The 24,689-nt window shown below is 32.8% G+C and overlaps 1 protein-coding gene across 1 annotated transcript; it reads right to left on the bottom strand.

Moving 5' to 3' along the window:
• Positions 1-654: 654 nt before the first annotated feature.
• On the bottom strand, positions 655-24,482 carry LOC128176493 (xanthine dehydrogenase/oxidase-like). Its single transcript, XM_052842882.1, has 35 exons — positions 24,317-24,482; positions 22,707-22,764; positions 21,889-21,985; positions 21,392-21,500; positions 17,275-17,401; positions 16,209-16,270; positions 15,916-15,990; positions 15,174-15,254; positions 14,733-14,871; positions 13,885-14,052; positions 13,595-13,671; positions 12,913-13,006; positions 12,151-12,263; positions 11,347-11,531; positions 10,896-11,058; positions 10,088-10,301; positions 9,526-9,701; positions 9,263-9,382; positions 8,601-8,825; positions 7,910-7,973; positions 7,713-7,782; positions 7,384-7,471; positions 7,059-7,145; positions 6,748-6,939; positions 6,402-6,547; positions 6,233-6,314; positions 5,639-5,734; positions 5,340-5,468; positions 5,153-5,227; positions 4,991-5,043; positions 4,612-4,726; positions 4,329-4,415; positions 3,893-4,060; positions 3,321-3,488; positions 655-2,988 (listed from the first exon to the last, which is right to left on the bottom strand). The coding sequence occupies exons 1-35, from the start codon at positions 24,359-24,361 to the stop codon at positions 2,938-2,940; spliced, it is 3,999 nt and encodes a 1,332-aa protein (XP_052698842.1). The 5' UTR covers positions 24,362-24,482; the 3' UTR covers positions 655-2,937.
• Between the last annotated feature and the right edge of the window lie 207 nt (positions 24,483-24,689).

Genomic DNA, 24,689 nt, shown 5'->3' with positions numbered 1-24,689 from the left:
CCGCGCGTGCAGTATGTCCAACTCAAGTCAAACAGCAAAAAAAAATTCTATCTTTTAGATATTTTTTTTATTCTTTGTATATACTTCTTTTGAACAAATAATAAAAATCAAACTATAAAACACATGCACAATGTACTATTAGTCTTAAAATACCACTCCGATACACTGTCACTCTTACGGCTCGTGCCAAAAACTGGATAAATCGATCAAACCTATCGAACTTAACCAAAACTATCTGATCTCGCCCTCAGACTTGCACGTTATGTACTTTTGAAACAAAAAAATGCATCAATCTATAAATTAAGAAAAAATCTCCGAATCTTCATACCAAAAGCTGTTGAACGCTTGACAAATACACGTAACGGGGCCAATTTCGATACCAAAATTACATTCACTAAAACGAGACACAACCGAACAGATCTGCATGACAACAGTGAGCACAAAGGGTAAAATGATCCACTTTCTCTATAAAAATCTTGTTCGACGCCAACAAAAATTAAATAATTTTCCTAGAGTCTCTCTGCAAAACAGCGATGTTCAATATAACATTGTTTCTGTGTTCTGTATTATTGATGGCTACTGAATCAAGGCGAGACGGTAAATTATAACAGCGACAAATTGTTGTACGAAAAAATGAATGAAAGAAAACACAAACGTGTTGTTGAGTTTATTACCACGTGAACTGACTCACACAACATTGTTAACAGCTTATCTTTGTAAAGTTCTATTTCACAAAATTAAGATTACAAGAATAGCAATGTATTATGTTAGAGATACATGTTAAACATCGGCATAATTTGCTAAATCCAAATAACAAATTTTTAGAAAAATATACCGAATAAAATAAAAGGAATGTTCGTTGTACAATAAAAGTACATAACATTGATGTTTTTGTTTTTATATAAAAAAAACCCCAATCTTTTATGAACATGGTATAATTATAAATATTCAAGATTATGCCCGATAACTAAATATCAACCACAATGAAAAATCAAACTAAAAAAAAATCCTAGCAAAAACATTTTCGGTTTATTAAAACCTTGAAAATGGAATGTCATACGTAAATTCTACCTTGATTAAAAATGCATGCAACTTATTCTATTTCTCTCAATTATATATGCCAAACGTCAGTCAAAAATAAATATTTTTGAAACTTTCTTCGCTGCAATTTGTAAATAAATTTTTTAACAGATCACAGTTTTGGAATAAATATCACCGCGATGCACTTTATAGGAAATATGCGCATTTTGTTTCATTCAAATCGCCAAACCACAACCGTAATATTTCTTCGTTTCTTGAAAATATTATCATTTTCATTTCAATCCTTTTGAAAGGAAAAAAGTGGCCTTGTGTCAAGCGCGAAGACGCACATCACTTTGGCTTCATTTGTAAGAAATATTCAAATGCTGGATATAAATTTAGATACATTACTAGGAAGGTTAAATTTATTATACACACCTTCTAGTTTGGAATGATACTGCCGAATGAAATAAATGCATTTTTTAAATTATGTTCAGACGTAAATTCAAGGAACTAGAAGACTGAGCCATGTAATCAAGAGTTTATATGATAGGCAAAGTACACTCCAGCCTTTAGATGCAGGTCTAAAGGGATCAAATATAACATAACAAATCAATTGTATGTATCAATTATACACCATACATAATTCATGAAATTGTATTTTTGTTAATTAAAATTTACAGCCACATAAAAATTTAAAAATATGAATTTCATAAAAAATCAAATAGAACATTAATTTTTGTGAATTTATTCAATGTGCAATCAAACTGAAGGATTGAAGACCCAAATCTTGATTACAAAATACATATATTTCACAAATTTCTTCTAAAATTTGTGTATTCTTCTAGATTCAAATAATTAATGATTGCATGTACAAGTCACTTTGTATTTGAAATTAATATCTTTTTTTTTATCAAATCATCCCTTTTATAATTATGACTAAGCATCATGAACACACATTTCATCATTATCGAGATTCCATCACACGTGTACTAAAATTTAAAAAAAAAAAAAATTCAAAAAACAACAATATTTATCTAGTGCACTAATAAATTCAATATGCAATATTTGTTAAGATTTCAAAGGAATGCCAACTCACAAATTACATGTATTAAAAGAAAAAGCCAACACCACCAATACAAATTAACAAGCCAACAAAAATTGGGAATATACTGAAGTATAATCAATTTACATACTTAGAAATACAAATATAACAATAACAATAAGGCAATGTTTCATCATTATCACAGGAACTTTATTCATTGGTATGGAATGTAAAGTTAGAGACATTATAACACTGCATGGATTAAAACTACATGGTCAAAGCCCATCTTCATGTATATAAATGTTTACAATACACGAGATACAAGTATATACATTTTTGTTAGACTGTAAAGAATATAGAATGTCTTTTAAATCAACTGAACATGTGAAATCAGTTAGCATATACATGTACTTGTACTTGATAATGAACTGCAACTCTGGTGGTCTGATTATTCTGGTTACAATTTTGGTTGTAATTAATTCTACAGTTAAATTATCTGAGGGTTACATGCATATAGATTTGCAAAGTCTTTCAATCATTTAAATCAAATAAATTAAAGTAATTGTATAAAAAAAAATCATTGTCCAGTTATATCGCAAACGGTTATTGAGACAAAAATTCCAATTCCAAACATTTGATAAAAACTAGCAATTTCTAAATAAATATAATTATAACCATTAAAAAACAATGAAATGCTAATACAAACTTAATAGTACACTAAATACATAGTGCATTTTTATAAAACTATTTTCTTAAAATACATATATATCAATTTTATATATTTGGCTTGAGTGCATATTCATGTTTCTCTTGATTCTGTTTCTCCCTATAGCACCATCAATAAATCTATCTCTGTGTGTGGCCGTCTTCACTTACAACTCTACAAACCAGGGCTTGTAAGAATCAGTCGGAGCCTCAGGAAACTGAAAGTAAAGTCACAAAAGAATGCTTAATGTACATGTACATCATATATAATGATATACAGTAACTTAGACAAATATCAATTTTCCGAAATGCAGATTTTTAAATTGAATCCAAATAAATTTGAAAGCAACTGTTCAGTATTCAGTGATATCATTTAACAGTTATCTTTTTAGCAATGCATGTTACATGAAGAGATCAAGTATATATATCTGCACCAGCTAAGAACAACTAAAGGAACTACTAAAGGTGGATAATACTGGATACTCAATGGCATTGAAGTAACATTACCAAGACAGCCTCATAGAGAACAAATATATTTTCTTTCACTAACCAGTTTAGTAAACTGGTCCTGACATGCCATTCTGATCCTCTCTGGAGTGGCAGGACTCTTCAGCTGGAAGTAGTCATTCAGGCCGGCATCTACTCTAGCTGAAGAAATAGCATCTTTGGTGGCAAAGAAAATGGATGAGGCCAAAAACAGAGGAGGTTCTCCAATAGCCTATGCAAACAGAAAAAAATAAATTGGAGACAAGAAGAGGACCAAAAGATGTAAAAAAAAAAAAAAAAAAAAAAAAAAAAAAAAAAAAAAAAAAAATGGCACAGTAAAACATGGTTTTAACAAGTGCCAGGGACTGGCGATTTTACTTTGTTATAAATGTAATTCATCATATCCATCAAGTTTACAACATGAAATAAAGTCACGGGGAATGAAAATCACTTCATTGTAAGCGTCAATTCATTATAAGCATGTTTGTTATAAACATGTTTTACTGTACAGATTCTAGCTGCTATAACCTGTAGGTTTCACATGAATTTTTACAAAATCATTTATTCTCTGTTAAGTTGAAAAAAAAATTATTTTAAGCTCCAGTTTATTGGTAGTCTCCATGAAGCTGTCCTTACTTTTGATGAGTACACAGCTCGTTCATTGACACTTCTTTTCAGCAGAGAGACATTGAATTCAACAGGAACATCCCCAAACCCAGGAATCTTGTAATTTCCTGGACCTCTGGTGAACTGGAAGCCATTAGGTGAATACTTCTGCTGCTCTAACATCATTAGGCCATAACCCTGTTAGTTAAATCCATACCAATGTAATTTTTTTTCATGTTTGTATTAAGAAAGCCAAAATGACTCCTTCCTCGCAATTTAATTCAATATGTTAACACCACTTCGCAAAATCAATATCCATACTTATTATTGCAAAAATTAAAGTTCCTGATCTTGGTTTTCATATCTCTTTATAACTATATGTCACTGATATTTGTTATCTGAATAATTCTTGACCAATCATCAGTGTTGATAACATTGGGTATTACCACACAACGCGACACCATACCTGTGTAAACCCTCCCTCGATCTGTCCGATGTCTATGGCTGGGTTCAGACTGACTCCTACATCCATCACAATGTCTGTCCTCAACACCTGTGTTTACAGAAAGATTGCTAACTTACAAATGTATACACTTGAAACAACTGAACACAGTACTTCCATTATCAGAAATTAGAAATACTGGTATACAAAAAACAATTAATTCATGAATGTAAAGTGTAAAGCATACTTGGTTTCAGGGAGAGAGAGAGAAAAGAGGGTGTGTGTATGTGTGTGTTTGTGTTTGTACCTTATGGTCCCCAGTCAGACAATCGATCTCTACCTCAGAACAAGCTACTCCAAAACTGAAATAGTTGAAGGCATTTCCGCTGTTGGTCTTAAAGTCATAGCCAATATTTGGAGTCCTGGCAAGAATAAAAATTTCAGTATAAGAAATAAATATAAATATTCATAATGACAAAAAAGCCAATACTTAAGATAAGAGTATTTTATATCTCTAGTTGAACTTTGGTGAGGAATTTCTATGATAACAATATTTCATTTTAATGACATTGTTCAAAACTTTCAGTTATCAGAACAAACTTCAGATTCTTAATTACAAACATATACAAAACTGCTAAACATATCATGAAATGATTTGCTTGAAACAGCTACAGTTAATAACTTACTTGTAGAATCCTGTAGTGGAAAGACTTGTTCTGTCAAAATAAGCCGCATTTACCTGTATAGCAAAGTAAATCAAGAATTACATGTACATACTTAAGATTTTTCATACAGCTATGTTTACGTCACTTATTAATCAAATTTCATCATGCTTATCCCATACATACCCAGTCTTCCCATGTACCCTTTGGATTGGAATTTTTATAAGGCTTGAGTCTTTCTAGCAAGATCTCACAAGCATTCTGAAAAAAAAAAATTACAAAAGCTATATTCTATTTTGATTTTTTGGGAGAGAGAGAGAGAGAATGTTATACTGTTACAAGGCACAGAAATGGTTACACCTGTACATCTCACCTTGATGGCCATTCCGTTCAGGTCTGAGCTGGCGCTGGCAGCGGTGGCCGATGTATTGGGGACGGTGTTTGTGCTGGTCTCACTGATGTGGATCTTAGTCTCGGGGATCTCCAGCGATCTCGCTGCAACCTTTAGGTGGGGAGAAAAATACATACATGAATTCTCTGTATGAATTCTATTCAAATAATCTCTCTTTAATGAACATGTTCTAATACATGCAAAAACCTTACTTTTAACATTTGTTGCTGATTTTATCAAAGAGCTTTGTATTTCACAGTACATGTATATGTTGATAGTACCTGTATCATTTTAGTGTGGAGTCCTTGACCCATTTCTGTCCCACCATGTGTGACCAGAACTGACCCGTCCTTGTAGATAATAACCAATGCTCCTGCCTGAAGAAATAGAATGAAACATACATGTACACAATTACATCTATCTGTATGGAGCTGTATACTTTTTTTTTAAACATAACTGTAATGAAACATGCTCGTGATTGATAAAATGTGAAACACTGCCTGCTCCTCAGCAAGGCTAGATAACTCTTACATGTGTAAATACAGAATTATTTGTTAATTTCATACAATTCTGCCCTATGTAAAATGTATTATATGATTGTAATCCTCAATGATTTTGCTTGGTGGTAAAATTAAGAGCATATACCATTCATGTTATAGGTTTGCCCCGTAAGATTTTTTGAAATTTTATAATTAGAGATTTTGAGTTCATTCCTTATAATTTCATTTTCTGTAATATACTTTTAAGAATGATATTAATTTCTTCCAAATTCAAAGGCAACTTTAACTACATTTTTCTATCCAACCAAATGCCGCATTACAACCAGAATTAAATTATTTTAAAACATCTTGAATCTCCAGTGGAAAAAAACTCACCTGGTTCAAGAACAATGCTGTGTAGGAAATTCCAAACTTTGTTGGGATGATGGACATACCCCTCTTCTTCCATCGATTTTCACTATGTTTATAAAGGAAAAACAAAAGTGAGCATACGGGCTATCATTTTTAATTTGAATCATTTAAAAATGGTAACATGAATGTATACCTGTTGAATATATCAATGTCCTTTCTTCGGTTGCAGTAATCACTTCTCTCAAGGCACTCCTCCCAGCATCGTTTGACGTTGCACTGAATGAGAGGCTGGTTGAAATGGGTTTTCTCCCCTTCATTATACATGTTTTTCTCTCTCACCTTTAAACAATCATAAACATGATAAACGAGTTTTGAATGTATTTTATGAATTATAAGAACAATCAGAAAACATGGTAGAGTTAATGGTAACTTGTCAATGGGGACCTACAGTGGCTTTAAATCTCTCTAGAAACTTGTGATAAAAAACGTTAAAATTAAAATAAAATCAAAGTTCAATAAAAACTCAAAAAATAAGTCACCTGTTTTGCAGGAATGTCTAAAGTTTTAGCGATATGCTCAATCCAATTCTCTGCAATAAACATGCCCTGTGGTCCGCCGAAGCCCCTGAAGGCCGTGTTAGAAGGAATATTCGTTTTACACAGGCGGCCGGTCACTCTGATGTTGGGTATTTTGTATGTTGCATCACTGTGGAATAAAGCTCGGTCCATAACCTGTAGAATTTCAGGCATTAGAATGATCAGAAATATTTATCCTGAGAACATCAGAAACTTCATAGCAAAATGAAGCTGAATTAGATTTACTGTAATAGTAGAAAATGAATAGTACTCACTGCAGCAGAGAGATCTAAACTGTGTCCAGCATTATTGTAGATATCACACTCCACAGCTGTAATTTTACCATCCTTAGTGAACCCTACCTGCAAATTTCAGATATGTATATATTTATTTGTTGAAAAAAGAGATCCTAAGATCATATTAAACATATGCTATAAATTGTACACTAGCTGTAATTAAAAAAAATGTTCACCTCATTGACTTACAAAATTTTACCTTTGATATCAAATCTTTATAGTACTAGCATCATCAATTATTAAGACACAAGAACAAGTCACATATAATTATTATTTCAGCCACAAACAAATAATGAAACATTACTTTGTATTTCCCGTAAAACGGGTGACGAGTGCCGCTGGAGACCATGTCTTCATCCCGATCCAACATATTCCGCACTGGACAGCCTAGTCTAAAGATATATATACAGCAGCATTTCAATTTATGAAACATAAATTATAAAATCCATTAAGTTTCTAGATACACTAGCATTTCAAACAATTAAATCTACCATAAAATATAGTTCCCATTTGCCACAAGTTTTGTATCCATATAAGTTCTGTTTTTATTTAGAATTAAGATCTGAGTTACATGCAGAGAATAGCTAGAATGCAGAGAATAGCTAGAATGCAGGGGATATAGTTATGACATACTTGGCAGCTGCCACTGCAATTGGCACAGTGAAAGCAATGTTACGGGTCTCTTTTCCACCAAATCCTCCTCCTAAAACAAAAGAGTTAATTCAGAAAGATTGAAGCAGCACTTCCTGAAGAGGTTGAGAAAAATCAACATCTCTGACATGCTGTTAATGAGGTAATTCAATGTTCCTTGGTACCACTGAATTACGTACCCATTCGTTTGACTCTACACACTATCTTGTTAGCAGCAACTCCCAGAGCTTCCGCAACCACATGCTACAAATCAGAAAACCTCATATCAAAGGAAGGGACTTCATTAGAGTATAGATTAACTACGATTATTATAGACTTATTGAAGATTTAGAAGAAAAAGATTCATGCAATTCATAAAAGCAGTTGGAAAATTTAACATAAATTAAGCAAGACTTTTACTACAACAATATTATTTAACCTTCCCACCCACCCCCCCAAAAAAAAAGAAAAAAGAAATGAAAGAAAGTTGTTAAGAAAAAAGCTATAATTGTGACGTCATTGAAGCTTTAAACAGAAAACAGAGCATTTTAAACTCAGCTTGTTGCATGTATATTAATGTGAATCATGAAATAGTTTATTGTCAAACATTTAACTGCAGGTGGTCTGTCTTTTGAAGCATCTAATTTAATGTTTTATTTGTAACACTTTTAGGTGAAAATGAAAACTTTAAGTGACCCTTCTCGATTGAAATGAAAAACTTTAAGTATCAATCCAATCATCAAATAACATCACCAAGAACTTTTGCATTTGTAAATCACTCAACTAAAGTCTAAATTTGTTCCAAAGGACAGTCTGGTATTTAAATCACAAACTAGTTTTTATATCAGGTTTGAGATTCCCCCACAAATGCCTCTCAGTGACTGATCATACCTGGGTTTCTGTGGGGTTCTGGGTGGACACGAACAGCTCCATCTCCCCATCCTCGCCCCGGGGCACCGCTAGAGAGGCGTGGGTCTCCAGGTAGAAGTGTTCCTGTCCCCCCATGCTGACCTCCCCCTCCACAATGTCATCCGCCATCTCAAAGCCTTTCACAACATCACCATTACTGATGCTGTTGTTGTAGTTTGTGTAGAATGACCCTTTCTTGATCGCATCCTGTAAAAGAAATAGTTACATTATAGGAGGAGCATCTCTAATTCTATTCACCTATCTACCATACAGTGCAGTTTGTATAATAAATCTTAAAGCAAGTATAAATTGTGATCATTGCTCTTATCAATTCAACATGCAATACAAGAAAACTTTACAGATCTGAAAATAATATGATCGATACTAATAGTACAATGTATATGTACAGTATTTCATAGCCAATTTTCATAGTTTAAGTTTGGCCAATTTTCATAGGTTTTTATAAAATAAAAAAACCAGCATTAAACACAGAAGAATACTCAAATATCACTTAAGTCAATGACAAATACTGAAAGCTACATTTCACTTAAGTCAACAAAATCACCAATCTAATGATATTGAAAAATGGGATATGATGTATGTATTTCCAAAAAATAAACAGTAATCACTATATAAGATCTGACCTTAATAGTAATAACAGGCTCAAGCTCTTCATACTCCACTTTAACAACCTTGGCAGCCCTCTGGGCATGAACTTGGGTGTCTGCAACCACAGCTCCTATTACTTGTCCCATGCACAACACCTAAACACAAAACAGAATCAAGTCTTGATGTGCTCTCCCCCCCCCCTCTCTCTCTCTCTTTCTCTCTCTCTCTCTCTCTCTCTGTCTCTCCTCTGTAAATGATGGAAATTTGTAGATGAAAGTTTCCATTTTAAGTAACTTACTTTTTCTTTTGCAAATATTTCTTCATCGGCAAAGATTCCCCAATTATTATGCCCCTGGACATCTTTATGAGACACAAAGTCCACCACTCCTGGCATATTTAAGGCCTCTGATGGGTCGATGCTGAGAATATTTGCATGGGCCTTTTGACTAGTGACAAAAGCTAGGTATTTCTCATCTGTACAAAAACCAATATTTCAATTCAACTACACGTTTGTAGAAAAAGAGCTTTAATTGCAGACATAACAGAATATTAATCCAAACTGCAATCATTAATAAGGAAAAATTCCAAAACACTGTAAACACCATATATTTGGGTTTGAAGAAATTTTTTTCAAGTTCACTGTGAATATTTCTTGCCTAGACCCAGTCCTTCCATGTTTCTTGTATTTGTTTTAAGATATGCTGCTGGTAATTACTGGTAAATCACAATATAAGGTAATTGTAAATTAAAGTTGCTTTACAATAAGGGAGAATACATGTACCAATGTATGATATTCCTGTGGGTTCAAATGTTTCTAACATTATCTGTGAACGTATAAATGTACATCTACTAGCACTCACTCTCGTAAAGAGGAATGTCGTCTATATAAATGGCTTCTCCTGAGGCCTGTTTGGCGGCAGACAGATGGGTGATGGGCCGCCCCAGTGGGTCCCTCTCCCCTTGACTTGGTAGCACCTCCTCATAAAGCTGGGTACTTTTGGTTGGGTCTCTTTGGAAGACAGCTGTGGCACTTTTGTGAGATGTTGGCACTTTGCTCTGAACGACTCCAGAGAGCTGTTTCAATTTACAAACAGACTGCATCATTCTTACTTTCATATTATTCAGTTTTTGTATTGCTGAAAACAATTTTCCGATACACTGCCAAAATTGAATACTGTGGAATCATTAAAATTAGTGGTGGTTCAATTTTCGTGGAGTTCGTGGGTAGCCCTCTCCCACGAATTTAAATCTTCAACGAAAACAAATTTATAAAAAGTTATCTTTGTTACTGAAACAGTAGGCTACGCATCCACGAAATTACATCCCCACGAATTAGCAAAAAATTCATAATCCACGAAAATTGGCCCCCACGAATTTAAATGATTCCACAGTAGCTAATCTTTTTGAAATAGTGAGAAATATACTTCTTATAATTTCTGTACTTTTGATGGTTTGTCAGTCCCTCACTATGTTAAATACATGTACTTAACCATGCATAGAAAGCTTGAAAAATCTCAAAAGGATCCTGGTATATACCAAAAAAGAATTCTGGGCACCTTAACCAAAAAAACTCTTTATTTTCAGTATGGAAGTGATTAATCTAAGAAACAGATAATATCAAAGTAATAACACTTATAATTAGCGAAAGCAATGAAAAAACTTGAGTACCCTTTTTCTTAACTGCATCAGGACAGTGAGGTAGAACTTGTAGAAGAAGCTGATACACAGAGTGCGCCTGTACTCTGTCATGCCACCTGGTGAGCCAGGCGGCAAGGGGAGATCACTGGCTAACCACTCAGCCATGTCCTTGACCAGGTCATCCTCCCACTTCCTGAATGTCAAAATAAAAACAATGTTTTTCATATACATTTTTAAATCAAATGATAAATATAATCTAAAGCTGTCTCCTTTAAAAATACATTTCGAGACCAATCATCAAAATTCAAAAAAGTAATACACAATAAATGCATCTTAGCATTGATATAGACATTTATTCTTTACTTTAAGTAACTGTACATATACATGCATATATGCATGAACCTCTATCAGGTTTAGGGGATAATGAAAATTTTATAAACTCTGTATTGATCTTCACTGATCCATTTTCACTAATACATACCTTCCCACACAGTTCTTCATGGCTGTAGTTGCCATCACAGTTATGGGAGCCATACCTCCAAAAGCCAGTCTCATTCCTTTAATTACATTGGAATTGGGCTCAAACTGAACCTGAATTCCAGCATTCACAATGGCTATATCATCCTCTCTCCTGTTGGCTTGTTTGTATCCATAGAAAAACTCATCCTAAAACAGATTGGTCAAGATAAAAAAGTTTCAAACTTTCAATCTGTGCATACATAAAGTATTAATTAATTACATGTATTCTGTGTAGATTTATTAAATTGATTTTTATTAGCAGTGTACTCCTTAATACCATCCTTCTCTTCCTATACTAATTATACTAGTCATTCTAGACTTAAATTGGTATGGGACATCTGTTGATATTAATGTGGATAAAAGTACATTATAATCATAATACTTTCACCGGTTTAGATTTTTCAAATTTTACAATATTTAAACAATAAATATGTTTTTAAAATTTTTGGAAAGGTACAAATTTTAAAATCCCCAGTAGGATTTGAACTTATGTCTACAAATTTGTAGTGAACCCTCTGACCCACTGTGCTATGATGTTAGGTGACAATTTTGGGAAAGAAACTATATTTATAAAATTACACTTGATTTTATTATTTATTTCAGTAAATAGTACGTCACAACATGGAGGTGTCCCATACAACCTTAAAGTTATTCAAAACAAAAGAGTGTCTGACAATATAATGAAAACCAAAAGAATTTATGTATTGACCAAGTTTTGATATGACAAAACTATAGGATAACTTTCCTTTACAGCAAATCATTTTACCTGCTGTGTATATGGGAGTTTGACAGAGACCAGAACTTCATCTGGTTTAACTGCTGTTTTTCTGTAACCCAAGAAGAATTTCTCATCCATCACAATCTGTCTTGTACCACCATCTATTCAAAACAAAAACAAGTATTTAGATACATGTATTGCAATTCTATGTTAAATACTGTAGAATCATTAAAAATCATGGGGGCCAATTTTCGTAGATTGCTTAAATTTTACAGGTTTGTGGGAAAGTAATTTTGTGTATTCTCTTACACCTACAAGAGTAAATATGACTTCATAACCCAAATTTATTAATTCATGAAGGATGTTAATTCGCAGATGAGAGGTACCCAAAAATTCCACGAAAATTGAGCCACCAGGAAATCTAATGATTCCAAAGTACAATAATGAAATTACACTAAAAACTTCAGCTTCCACTACTTAATAATAAACATAGAGGTGTTAATATAATCCTGTTATAGTTCTAATCTATAAACCAGTACATGAAGTATCATTTAAGATTAATAGGAAACCCATTACAAGTTCACGCAACACTCCTTACTCACTATAAGTAAATTAAGCTTCCAATATCATTTTCCAATTCAATCCCATTCTTTAAAACCTTTGTATAGTATTGCATACAGTTAACAGAATAAACTTATTATTAATAAGAAGTTGTAATGAATTATGGCATTTACTCCTTGTAATAAATTGATAGAATATGCTCCTTTAACTAATGATAAATTGAAACTAAAATCCCCAGCAATGACTGACCTTTGGAGGCCACTGTGAGAGTTACACCGGCCGCCAAAAACAGGGGATTCAAATCAGAGATTGGACTGGCTGTCATTATATTTCCTGCCACAGCCTGACAACAGTAAGAGATACATGTTACATTTTATTCTATCATGAATAAGATTACATGAATTATAATTATGAAAATCAAAGAAGTCAGAACAAATACTGGTTTGCTTTGTGATTGATTGTGTATTGTTATTTGTCCCCCTGCAGAATTTTATATCATTCTAACATTTTGGCACCCTAAATCCTTAAGAGTGAGGATTTTTAGGACGTTTTTGATATATCTATATGTAGCCATTTCTTTTTAATTAAAAAAGAGACACTGTGGGCCAATTTAGCTCATAACTAATAATCAAATAGTTTTATTACTTATCAATCAAGATATTGATATTTTTGCTGCTCTGAATGAGATCGGCCAAGGAAATAACAACCAAGTACTTGAAATTCATCCTTAACTCTTTTAACATTGCATGTATACACAGAAGTAAGAAAGTTGACTTAGAATTTGGCATTTTTTTTTCCTTCAGAATTTTCTGCCCAACTTTGGTTGGTACATACTATAAAGGGTGCATATTTTAAATGAAACTTAATTAGTGTAATAGCAAATATCATATACATAAAAAAATATGATACATTTGAATCTACAAGCACTTACTGCCACATTTCTGATCTGATGGCCTGCAAACCATCGTAACATCTCTACCACTGCAGTAAACATTCGGTTTCGAGATTCTGAAAAAAAATATAGATACCAGTGTAATGCAAGTACACGTATATAGAATAATTCATATAATGACAAAATAATTCATCTTTGAAACATATCTTGTAAAACAATTTTGCAGATATATTTAAGCATTACATGTACATCTAAATATACATGTACATTTCTACCAGACCAAGTTGTATTATGGATGAATTAATGAATGGATATGCGTGTACATGTACCTCGTTTTTCATTAATTGATTCCAGCAGGGTTTCCTCAATCATAGAAAGTGTGACAGATGCCCCGAAACTGATTCCGTCATCCTCTTTAGAAATCTTGTTTAACTCTGGGATGTGGGTGGGAGCAATCAATGTCTTGTAATGCATATTCTTCAGCTTGATCTCAACACCTGCCAAAATCAACAATACATAAACAGGTAGGTAATTTAAGCATTTAATCAACCAAAACATTGTTTTTTAAAAGTGAACACAACATCATGAGCTGCAGTTATACTCTGCTGGCAAATTCCATAATGTGCATAAATGCATTTTGTAACATACCAGCAGTGCAACTGCAGTTCCTAATGCCATGTTTACTTGGAAATGTTTACTTCTTATGTTTGCAATGACACTTTTTGCTTCTGACATTTTAAGAGATATTGATGGGAGCATTTGCATTTATGGGGAAAAAACCAAACTGCTGTTGGTAAGGAATATGAAGAGCAAGTTTATTAGGCATGAAAAATAGCATAGGATCTTTTAAAACTACTGCTGAAATAATTAAAGTAAAATTTCCTCTCCATTTTCTCAATGTGGATTTCCCTTATCATTTACTGTAAATTCCTTACTTTATGCGAGTACTTCATTCAGCAATTCAAACATTTAGCATCAAATCACAAGAAAATAAAATCGCGAACACCAATATTTTATCATATTTTCATTAAATTGACATTGGTCTGAATACAAATTAAAGCAAGATTTTAAAAAATAAAAGTACCGTATTACAATTGTACATGTACCGGTATGTATCAAGTACAAAAGCTTTGATGTCATCATAAAAATTTGTATATCTGTGTTTGTATTTACTGACCCACTTCGGTGTTTCCGATGACCAGTCTGGCGTCTGGGTAGCTGTGTTTGAGCTCCAATAATTCCCTGAGACAGGTGGGTCTGTACCAAGTCGTCCTCTCCCCAGTAAAACTCAAGCTCTGTTGGTCATACTTGTCAGTCTGAAAATGATAAAAAATATCAATAAATTCATACTGTTTATTTCTACAGCATACAAACTGCCAGTGATATCACCTTTTACCCCGAAATTTGTCAAATGTTGTTCATACTGTAGTTACGATAGGAAGAGAAACTTTTCCCCAAAAATGTTCCCTACCAGGCTGCTCTCATGAATTTTAAATGTGGATACTTTACAGGAAAGAGACACTTGAAAATGCCAAGTTTTACCTGTACCTGGGATATTTCTGATAAAGTATGCCTGAAGAAAATTTTGTAATTATCCATGCATTATCCATGTACTTACTCTTAGAGCTGGTGGAAATATTGGATCCTGAGAACTGTCAGGTGGCAAAAACTTACTGCTGTCAAAAAGTTCTGAGGAGAGCTGAAATAAGAAATAAATAACAAAAGTTTATGTTATATGCATATTGACACACACTGACAGTCATGTTTCACATGGAATAATCTATCATGTCTATGGTTCATAGAGAATTGTTCATAAACATTCATAACTGACAGCCCAAGTTTCAACTTTGGTTTTTCTGAACTACACATGTAACCTTGCACCCATTGGATTTTAAATTGGGGAGCACATCTTCAACATCTAATTCAGATCTTCATCAAAATTATAATGTTATACAGTTGGGCCTACTCCTGAATACTGTAAATTCCTTATTTTATGTGAGTACTTAATTCCACGATTCAACCCTGTTGCATCAAATCGCGAGAATATAAAATCATGAATGCTGAAAATTTATCATTGGTTATCTAGTTTACATCCGTCCAAAAAATATGAGCTAGATTATAAAATCCGCGAAACGCCCTTCTTGCGATTTTACCCAGATATTAATTCCTCGCGTTTAATTAGGAATCTACAGTAGTTTACACCTTATTGGCTTAAACATGTACCAGAATAATTTAATTTGGACATTGACAAGGTACTATGAACTGACAATTAAGCACTGTGGCAAAAATTCTAGTGCCTTTAATGTTATATCACAATAATTGTTTGGGTATTTCTGGTTATTACTTGATCAATTACATACCCCTTCTTCTGGATTCCCATTACACTGTATAAAATTTGTATTTCTGCAGCACTTTTCTCCCATCTGACAATATTCCTAAAATTAAAAGAAAAATAATAATAAAGGTATTTGTTTTAAAGCATCAAGTTGAACCTACACTCTCAAGTTGATGAAAATCTTATTTTGTTAAAAAAAGTTTGACCCCAAAAAAGTCCCTGTAATGGCCTCTGTACAGTATTAACATAGTTTTTCAGTACAGAGTAAGAAAACATTCTAATACTTATGAAGTATTTTAAAGTAGCAGATCATCTCACTTTTGTAAAAGTTCTGAACCCATCAAGGATTGGTCTGTATCCAGTACACCTGCATAAATTTCCTAGAATAAAAAAAATTGTGTTAAATCATACTTAACGAGGCCGGGTCTAATTAGTTCTGCCCTAGATTTTTTAATGAAATTTTTTACCTGAATTTCTAATGATATAATTATTATTTTAAGATTAAAAAATAAGACATTTACCACACCGTTTGTTTAAGGGGTCATCTCAAAGTTTGTTAATCTTTAACATAGGACCCTATGGGATTTCGCTTGAAATGTATCAATTTTGCACATTTTTTTAAACTTCTGCCCTAGGGATTTCTTTTTCTGTTCTACATATTAAAGTTATGCTAAAAGGCATCAAATGGTCAAATAAAAAAAACCTTTTACCTCCTGGTTTGTTCCAGGGGTCTTATCAAAGTTGATTTTTGTATGCCCAATTTCCCAGATTTGTCAGATAATGGCTATTTTTTATTTGACAAAGGCAGAAAATGTGATCTTTATAGTATTATTAAAGCCTTCAGACATATTTAAGTAATAAAAAAATATATAACATCACATATTAAGGGTCATTAATATAAAATACACGGTTACTGTCTTGAAATATATGAATTAAGCTATATTTAGGCGTGTTAAGAAAACGTGACAGAGGGCTAGGCTTGCTGAACCCTCTTCACGTTTTCGACCCGAGCCCAAATATAGCTTATACTTCGAGACATTTATGTATATTCCACAATATAACATTATTATTACGCATCAAACGAGATATTTTCAACAATTTTCGCTGAATATCTGCAGTTGAAACTATCACGCCATGGCGTCAACTAAGCAAAAAGATGACGTCACAATACAATTAAAGGCTGCGCAAAAGCGTGCGTACTCGTTCTGTACTCGGCCTCGTTAAGTGTCAGTGCAAAAACACATTTTCTGATTTGTGTTACTTTTCAAACTATTTACAAAATCTACATTAAAGGCAACACAAACTTTACATACCACCATGATTATTTTCTCTCCATGTTGAATGAACAAATCATAATCCAAACAAAGAACAAAACATTACGTACCCTCAAACGCACTCTCCATTTCAGTCTGGGTGGGCAGGGGGTTGTTCCTGAGAAGTGTGTACATGGACATTACGATCCCTGGCGTACAGAACCCACACTGGGATCCGTGGGATTTAGCTATCCTTTCCTGATGTCAATAGAAACAAAAAATGTATTAGATATAGAACTGTACTCTAATCTGGCAATATAAACACAGGTTCATTTATTTCATAAGTTTGGACAAATATTGAGTTCTCAAGATATTGAGCTAACAATATATATCTTTCTATTGATTATCTACAAGTACCCTTGACATTTGACCTTTTGACCTAAGAATTAAGGGATACCCATATTTAAGTTTGATGTCTGTCACACAAAGGGTTTTCAAGATATTGTGTTTACAACACTAACAGCAATATCCAATGAAATTGCAACCTTCACATTTAATCTTTTATCTTCAAAATCAAGGGGTTACCAGTGTACCAAATTTGTAGTCTGTCCAACAAATGGTTTTAAGACATTGATTAATGCAACAACAAAAAACATTGGGGCAAAAAGATTGATCTATGGGCCATCTGACCATCTTTTCTGCAAAATAAAAATGTCAAAAAATATGATATAGGGCAAATCAAAGATAATGCATTTAGTGGACTTCATTAAGATGGTCACCATTTCAAAGGGTCTTGCTTGAATTAAGGACATAAAGATGAAAAGCATTTTAGAGGACTTTACCTGTGACTTGGTAATTTTGCATACGACAGAGAATTTTATTAAAGATCACTGCTAACCTTTTGCTATAGGCCTAAAAAAACACTCTATGTGAAAACATAAGGTCCAGATAAGGATATTTGAAAGGTCTTGTATGACCTTGACCTTTGACCAAGAAATTTTGTTCAAGGTCACTGCACACCCTTTGATCAAAAGAACTCTTTAAGTGAAATATGAGCCAGATTAATTACTTTAACCTTAAATTTAGAAAAGAGAAAATATTCTCCTGACCATAAAAGTTCATTAGAGGGAAGACATGATTTTGTAAAAGATTTTACACATAATTTTACAATGAATTTAACCTTATATTTAGAAAAGAGAAAATATTCTCCTGACCATAAAAGTTGATTAGAGGGAAGACATGATTTTGTAAAGGATTTTACACATAATTTTACAATGACTTAACCTTAAATTTAGAAACATAGGTAATCATAGATTACTAAGCTCACCGAGACGGAGCATCACCCTTATAAGACATCTCCTTCATAAGACCACCTTTATCATTTTATATGAAAATCATACTTTATGATCTTGGATATTCATGGATTCTGTTTTGACAAAATATCGTATATCATCTGATAAATTTTTTTATGATAATCATATGTTCATATGTTAATCAATACAATGATATAAAATTAAATATTGCATCATGTCATATTTCTAATATAATATATATCATATAATAAATAAAATACCGTAATAAACAATAATGAGATTTGATATTGTAACGTATGATATGACATTGTATTGTGTTATACCTTATTGTATTTGATCACATAATACAATATCATAAAATATAATACAATATAGTATCATATTACAATATCATATTACATAATACATCATAACACTGAAACATGATATTATATTGTATAATATAGAATGATATTGTATTGAATGACACTGAAACATATTTGATACATTATATGATATTATATCATATAATACAATATAATTTGATTCCAACATTGTATCTTATCAAATGATACAATATTATGTGATATGGTAAAATATTATAATATACATTATTATATTATACATATTGCATCATATGACACAATAAAATATATTACAATATCATATAATACAATTTCATGTGATATGATAATATATCATATAAACCAATATCATATCATACAATATCGTATGATACAATATTATATAATATTAAAATATCATATAATACAATTTCATGTGATATAATTCTATATTACTGAAACCAATATCATAGTATACAATATTGTATGATACAATATTATAGAATATACAATATTGTATCATAGGATACAATATAATATTTTGCAATATCTTATGTAATTGTATCATGTGATAAAATAATAAATTAAAAATACAATTTAATATTATACAATATTGTATCATAATATACAATACTATACATAACAATATCATGATACATAATCATATCATAAAATATCAAAAAAATTGATACAATATCATATCGTATCGTATAACTTTTTATAATATAACATATGATATCATATTGTATCATATCAAACAATATTGTTTCATACCATACAATTCTTTATCATAGGAATCATGTTATATTATTTATCAACAAACACATCTATCTATCGAGCAGGTTTGAGTGAGTTAGGAAATTTCATTAGCATCCTTGATAATGGAGATCAGGCTTTGCATCTGAAGCTACCTCTGCATTTAAATTATAATAATGTAAATCAACTATGCAAGCTATCATCTATAAAACATGTGACCTGTTCCAAAAAACTAAACCTCATCCAGCATCCGAAACCTATGGCTCAGATTCAGCATTCAAGCCCATCAGGTGCATTTGTATCATAAGACGCATCATCCATGCAATTTTGGTGAAGTTTGGACCAGTAATAATTAAGATATCATCATCAGAGGGCACTAGCAATTAAAACCTTAACTTCCTCCAGCATCCGCAACCTATGGCTCAGATTCAGCATCCATGCCTGTCAGGTGCATCTGTATCATAAGACACACCATCCATTCAAGTTTGGTGAAGTTAGGACCAGTAATAACTAAGATTTATTTTTTAGCATCCTTGATAATGGAGATCAAGCTCTGCATCTGAAGCTACCTCTGCGATTCATTCATATTACAGTTAAATCAACTATGCAAGTTTGAAATAGTACTATCATCTATTAAACATGTGACCTGTTCCTAAAAACTTAACTTTATCCAGCATCCGAAACCAGACTATGCATTCAAGCCTGTCAGGTGCATCAATATCATAAGACACACCATCCATGGAAGTCTGGTGAAGTAAGGACAAGTAATAACTAAGATATCATCATCAGAGGGCACCTGTTTCAAAAACTTTATCTAACCAGCTCTTAAAACCTTAACCTCCTCCAGCATCCAAAACCTACTGCTCAGATTCAGCATTCAAGCTTGTCAGGTGCATCAGTATCACAAGACGCACCATCCATACAAGTTTGGTGAAGTTAGGACCAGTAGTAACTAAGATATAATCATCAGAGGGCACCTGCAACAAAAACTTAACCAGCTCTAAAAACCTTAACCTCTTCCAGCATCCGAAACCTATTGCTCAGATTCAGCATTCAAGCTTGTCAGGTGCATCAGTATCATAAGACGCACCATCCATACAAGTTTGGTGAAGTTAGGACCAGTAGTAACTAAGATTAATCATCAGAGGGTACCTGCAACAAAAACTTTAACCAGCTCTAAAAACCTTAACCTCTTCCAGCATCCGAAACCTATTGCTCAGATTCAGCATTCAAGCTTGTCAGGTGCATCAGTATCATAAGACGCACCATCCATACAAGTTTGGTGAAGTTAGGACCAGTAGTAACTTAGATATTGCTATCAATGGGCACCCGCAACAAAAACTTTAACCTGCTCCAAAAACCTTAACCTCCTCCAGCATCCGAAACCTATAGCTCAGATTCAGCACTCAAGCCTGTCTGGTGCATCAGTATCATAAGGCACACCATCCATGCAAGTTTGGTGAAGTACAGACCAGCAGTAACTAAGATACTGCTATCAAAGGGCACCTGCAACAAAAACTTTAACCTGGTCCAACAACCTTAACCTCCTCCAGCATCTGAAATTTAGGACCCAGATTCAGCATCCAAGTCTTTCAAGTCCATAAGTAGGTCCAGATGCATCATCCATGCAAGTTTGGTGAAGATAGGACAAGTAATAGCTTAGATACAGGACCTGCAACAAAAACTTTAACCAGGTCCGGACGCCGACGCCGAGGGTATAGCATAAGCTCTCCTTGACTTCGTCTCGGTGAGCTAAAAAGGAAAATATTCTCCTGACCATAAAAATGATGTTGTAGACATGGATGGATGGACAGACTTATGACTATACATGTATAAATTCCAAAAGTCTGTCTGACCTGAACTGGGTGAAGTCCATTTTTGACACTCCCAATTCCCTCCACAGTTGTGACAGCCAACCCATGCATAGCACACAGAGGGGCCAAGCAAGCATTGGCTGAAAAATGCCTGTAAATTCAAAGTAGAGTACTCAGATATCCACAGTAAAACATTGTCAAACTGTAACACTTTTTGTAAGTACTATATCTACAGTGGTCAACATATTTTAATAACCTTGTTAAAAGAGTAAATGCAACAGATCACCATTATCAATAACAGGATCATTTTTTGACAGCATGACATTACTTACTTGACAGATTTGCTGATAATCATCTTTTGAGAGCAAGATGTTACTTACCTGACATTTTACAGACAATGCTTATTTTAACAGCAGTATGCAACTTACTATTTACTGACATGGTCAAATTTTGACACTGTAACATTACTTACCTGACAGTTTTACTCACTTGATAACTTTATTAACAAGGTCATATTTTCACAGCATGATATTACTTACCTGACAGTTTTACTGACAGGGTCATATTTTGACAGCATAACAGTACAGGCCCCACATCCTCCTTCTCCACAGCCTAATTTGGTCCCTGATAACTTTACTGTACAGCAATGAAGGAAATCAAACACAAGGTTTCATGTGTGATGAATGGATAGTTTTTTCAGGTGCTTTTGATTTATTATTAGAAAACCAAAAAGTAAGACATCACATTTAAATTATTTTACACCCTGAAAATTACTGTTAAATATCTAGTTTTCTCATTGTTCAAGTATACAATTACATATTATAAGTGCATTTGTTATTATTATATAATATTTCAGTCATTTTTTTTTTAGGTTTTTGCACTGAAATTCAACCATGTATGTGCTGATACAAATGCAAACTATTTAATATATGACAAACTCAAATATAAAACTGAATTAATTAAAATTTTTGTAGAGTGTCAATGCTGATAACTTTTCAATTTGAAATATGCAATCAAGTTTTCATATGTGTCCAATTTCTAAAACCATTTTAACTGCATGCATGACCTTGGCCCTAGTCTGTGAAATAAGAACTAAGGTTTTACAGATAAGGTTTTTAACCTTTGGAAACAACGCAGGGACAATCTTCTTTTATCAAGACTTAGAACCAAATAAGTAAATACCAGGTACAAGAACTTTGCAGTTTTAGCACATTGAGATAACGGCCTAGAGGTCAGAAATGTAGACGTAATCAAATAGACTTTCTGTTTAAATATCTATGAAAGGATTACTGACATTTTATGGTATTTAATGTACTAGGAGTCATTTGAATGAATTGAATTAAAATGAAATGGATACATTTCTGCCTCAGATACTGCAAAAGAGTGGTCTCTGGATCTGGCTGGTTTTCTTCAACCTATGGCAAGAAAAATACATTAAAAAGAGAAATATTAAATGAGAGAGAGAGAGAGAGAGATAGAGAGAGAGAGAGAGAGAGAGAGAGAGAGAGAGAGAGAGAGAGAGAGAGATTTTTTTTACTGGTATATTCGTTTGATGTCTAAAGGAAATAAAATGCCACTGGTAGTATCTTTACTTTTGAAATTACATGGAATAAGTTTACTAGAATATTAGGAACATAAAATTAAAATTCATTGAAAGTTTCAAAATCAGGACTTGCTGTATTCTAGTACAATCTTCTAGGTAAGCAACATCAGTTTCACTTTTTGCATGCATGGTCACATAATGAAGATAGTCATCTTCATGAACAACACTCCAATGTGTGTACGCACAACAGCAGCTCATTAATGACTGTCAAAATTTTATCATTGATAGTATTGTTTGTTTGCTAGTAGTGCATCTAAACAATCTAGCATATAGCCCTTTTATGGTTCATATTAGTACTGTGCTGTGCACTGTCCAAATATGTACCCTAGAAAAAAAGACCTTTGCATGCATGCAAAGAGTTTTGCTTTTTGTTACTTATTTAAAATAATTGCTGCACAGTGTTAATTAGCAATTAGTTTTTCTTATTTATAAATATTCCAAAAATATAAGCTTCAATTAAAATTGTCTCACCTCCCTTCCCCACCCACCAAAAAATGAAAATAGGGAATGTTTTGCCTGATGTTTAGATATTGCAACTACATGTAACTACTGAATATCAGCTAAAATATATTTCATTAATTTCAAAGTTTGAAGTATATACATGTACTATTTACTCCCATGTAGTAATATTATTTATAAAAATATATATATTATGTACAACTAGATGTATATAAGGGATTGATCATTGAAAGTAAGGAAACTGTGAAATTAGAGATTTCATTGACAGGAAATTTGATTATAATCCTCATTCAGTGAAAAATTACTTTTTCTGCTCAACTGGCATAATATCCACTCTATAAATATAAGGCTTAATAAATCATTTAAAAATAGGTGTGTGATAGGATGTGCTTATAAATAAACTCTTGCAAACCATTAAAAAAGAACACAGCTAAATTGTGAAGAATCTCCAGCTCCCTTGCTTACCATGCTGCCAGGAAATGTATATAAACCTAATATTAAACATTAGACTAAATCTATTAACTATTTGCACGTTTCAGGGGTTGTGTTTTTTCTAACATTATACAGTAATTTCCTCAGCCTTTATATAAAAACTATCCTAAGTGCAGTCAGTTTTCAACTTGAACTGTTCTGTAGACAATGCATGTATGATGTTCAAATTACTCATTTAATTGTGTATCTTTCAGAGACTTAAATTTGCACTTAACAGTTCTAAAAATTTTGGGACAACTGAACAGTTGAATGTTGAATCGTGACTTCACAGTTACTTCTTGAATGATCAAGGAGGCAAGTTATTGCAAACAAGATAATTGATTGGTATAGGCCTAATAATCCAGCACAAGGTGAAAAAATCATAGTTATCCACGTTATATAATATAGTCAACATTACTTGCATGAAAACTCACCTCTCTGCCATTGACATAAAACACCAGTTTGTTTTCGGACGACATTTCTTGTTTTGAATGCAAGACAATAGTCAATTTGTCACTTAATTAAAGCATGTGAAACTTCTCTGCAGAATAAGACTCAACTGCGTGTAAAGAATCAAATCCGGGTTTGTTGACAAACCTAATTACGTTTCAGAGGTAACATGATCACATAAACGTTTTATATAATACATAAAAAGACATAAAATTGAATTTATATAAATGTGTGAATCATACATTCATTATTTAAAGATATAATATAAGAAATACAAAATCATCATAACATCTCTTGAAATATAAATCTAATTACTGGAAAAAAGAGAACTATCTTGAGTACGACAAAAAGTGGTAC

The sequence above is a fragment of the Crassostrea angulata genome, chromosome 3, assembly GCF_025612915.1.
Source record: "Crassostrea angulata isolate pt1a10 chromosome 3, ASM2561291v2, whole genome shotgun sequence".
NCBI lineage: Eukaryota > Metazoa > Mollusca > Bivalvia > Ostreida > Ostreidae > Magallana > Magallana angulata.
The sequence above is the reverse complement of the archived record's forward strand: the minus strand, read 5'-3'. Positions and strand labels throughout refer to the sequence as shown.

Excerpts from the sequence above, each read along its gene's own strand:
- LOC128176493 (XM_052842882.1), bottom strand. The coding sequence starts at position 24,361 with ATGTCGTCCGAAAACAAACTGGTGTTTTATGTCAATGGCAGAGAG. Across the intron at positions 7,146-7,383 it reads CGTTTTACGGGAAATACAAA|GTAGGGTTCACTAAGGATGG; the intron begins GTAATGTTTCAT and ends TGAAATTTGCAG. Across the intron at positions 6,315-6,401 it reads GACATTGATATATTCAACAG|TGAAAATCGATGGAAGAAGA; the intron begins GTATACATTCAT and ends TTATAAACATAG.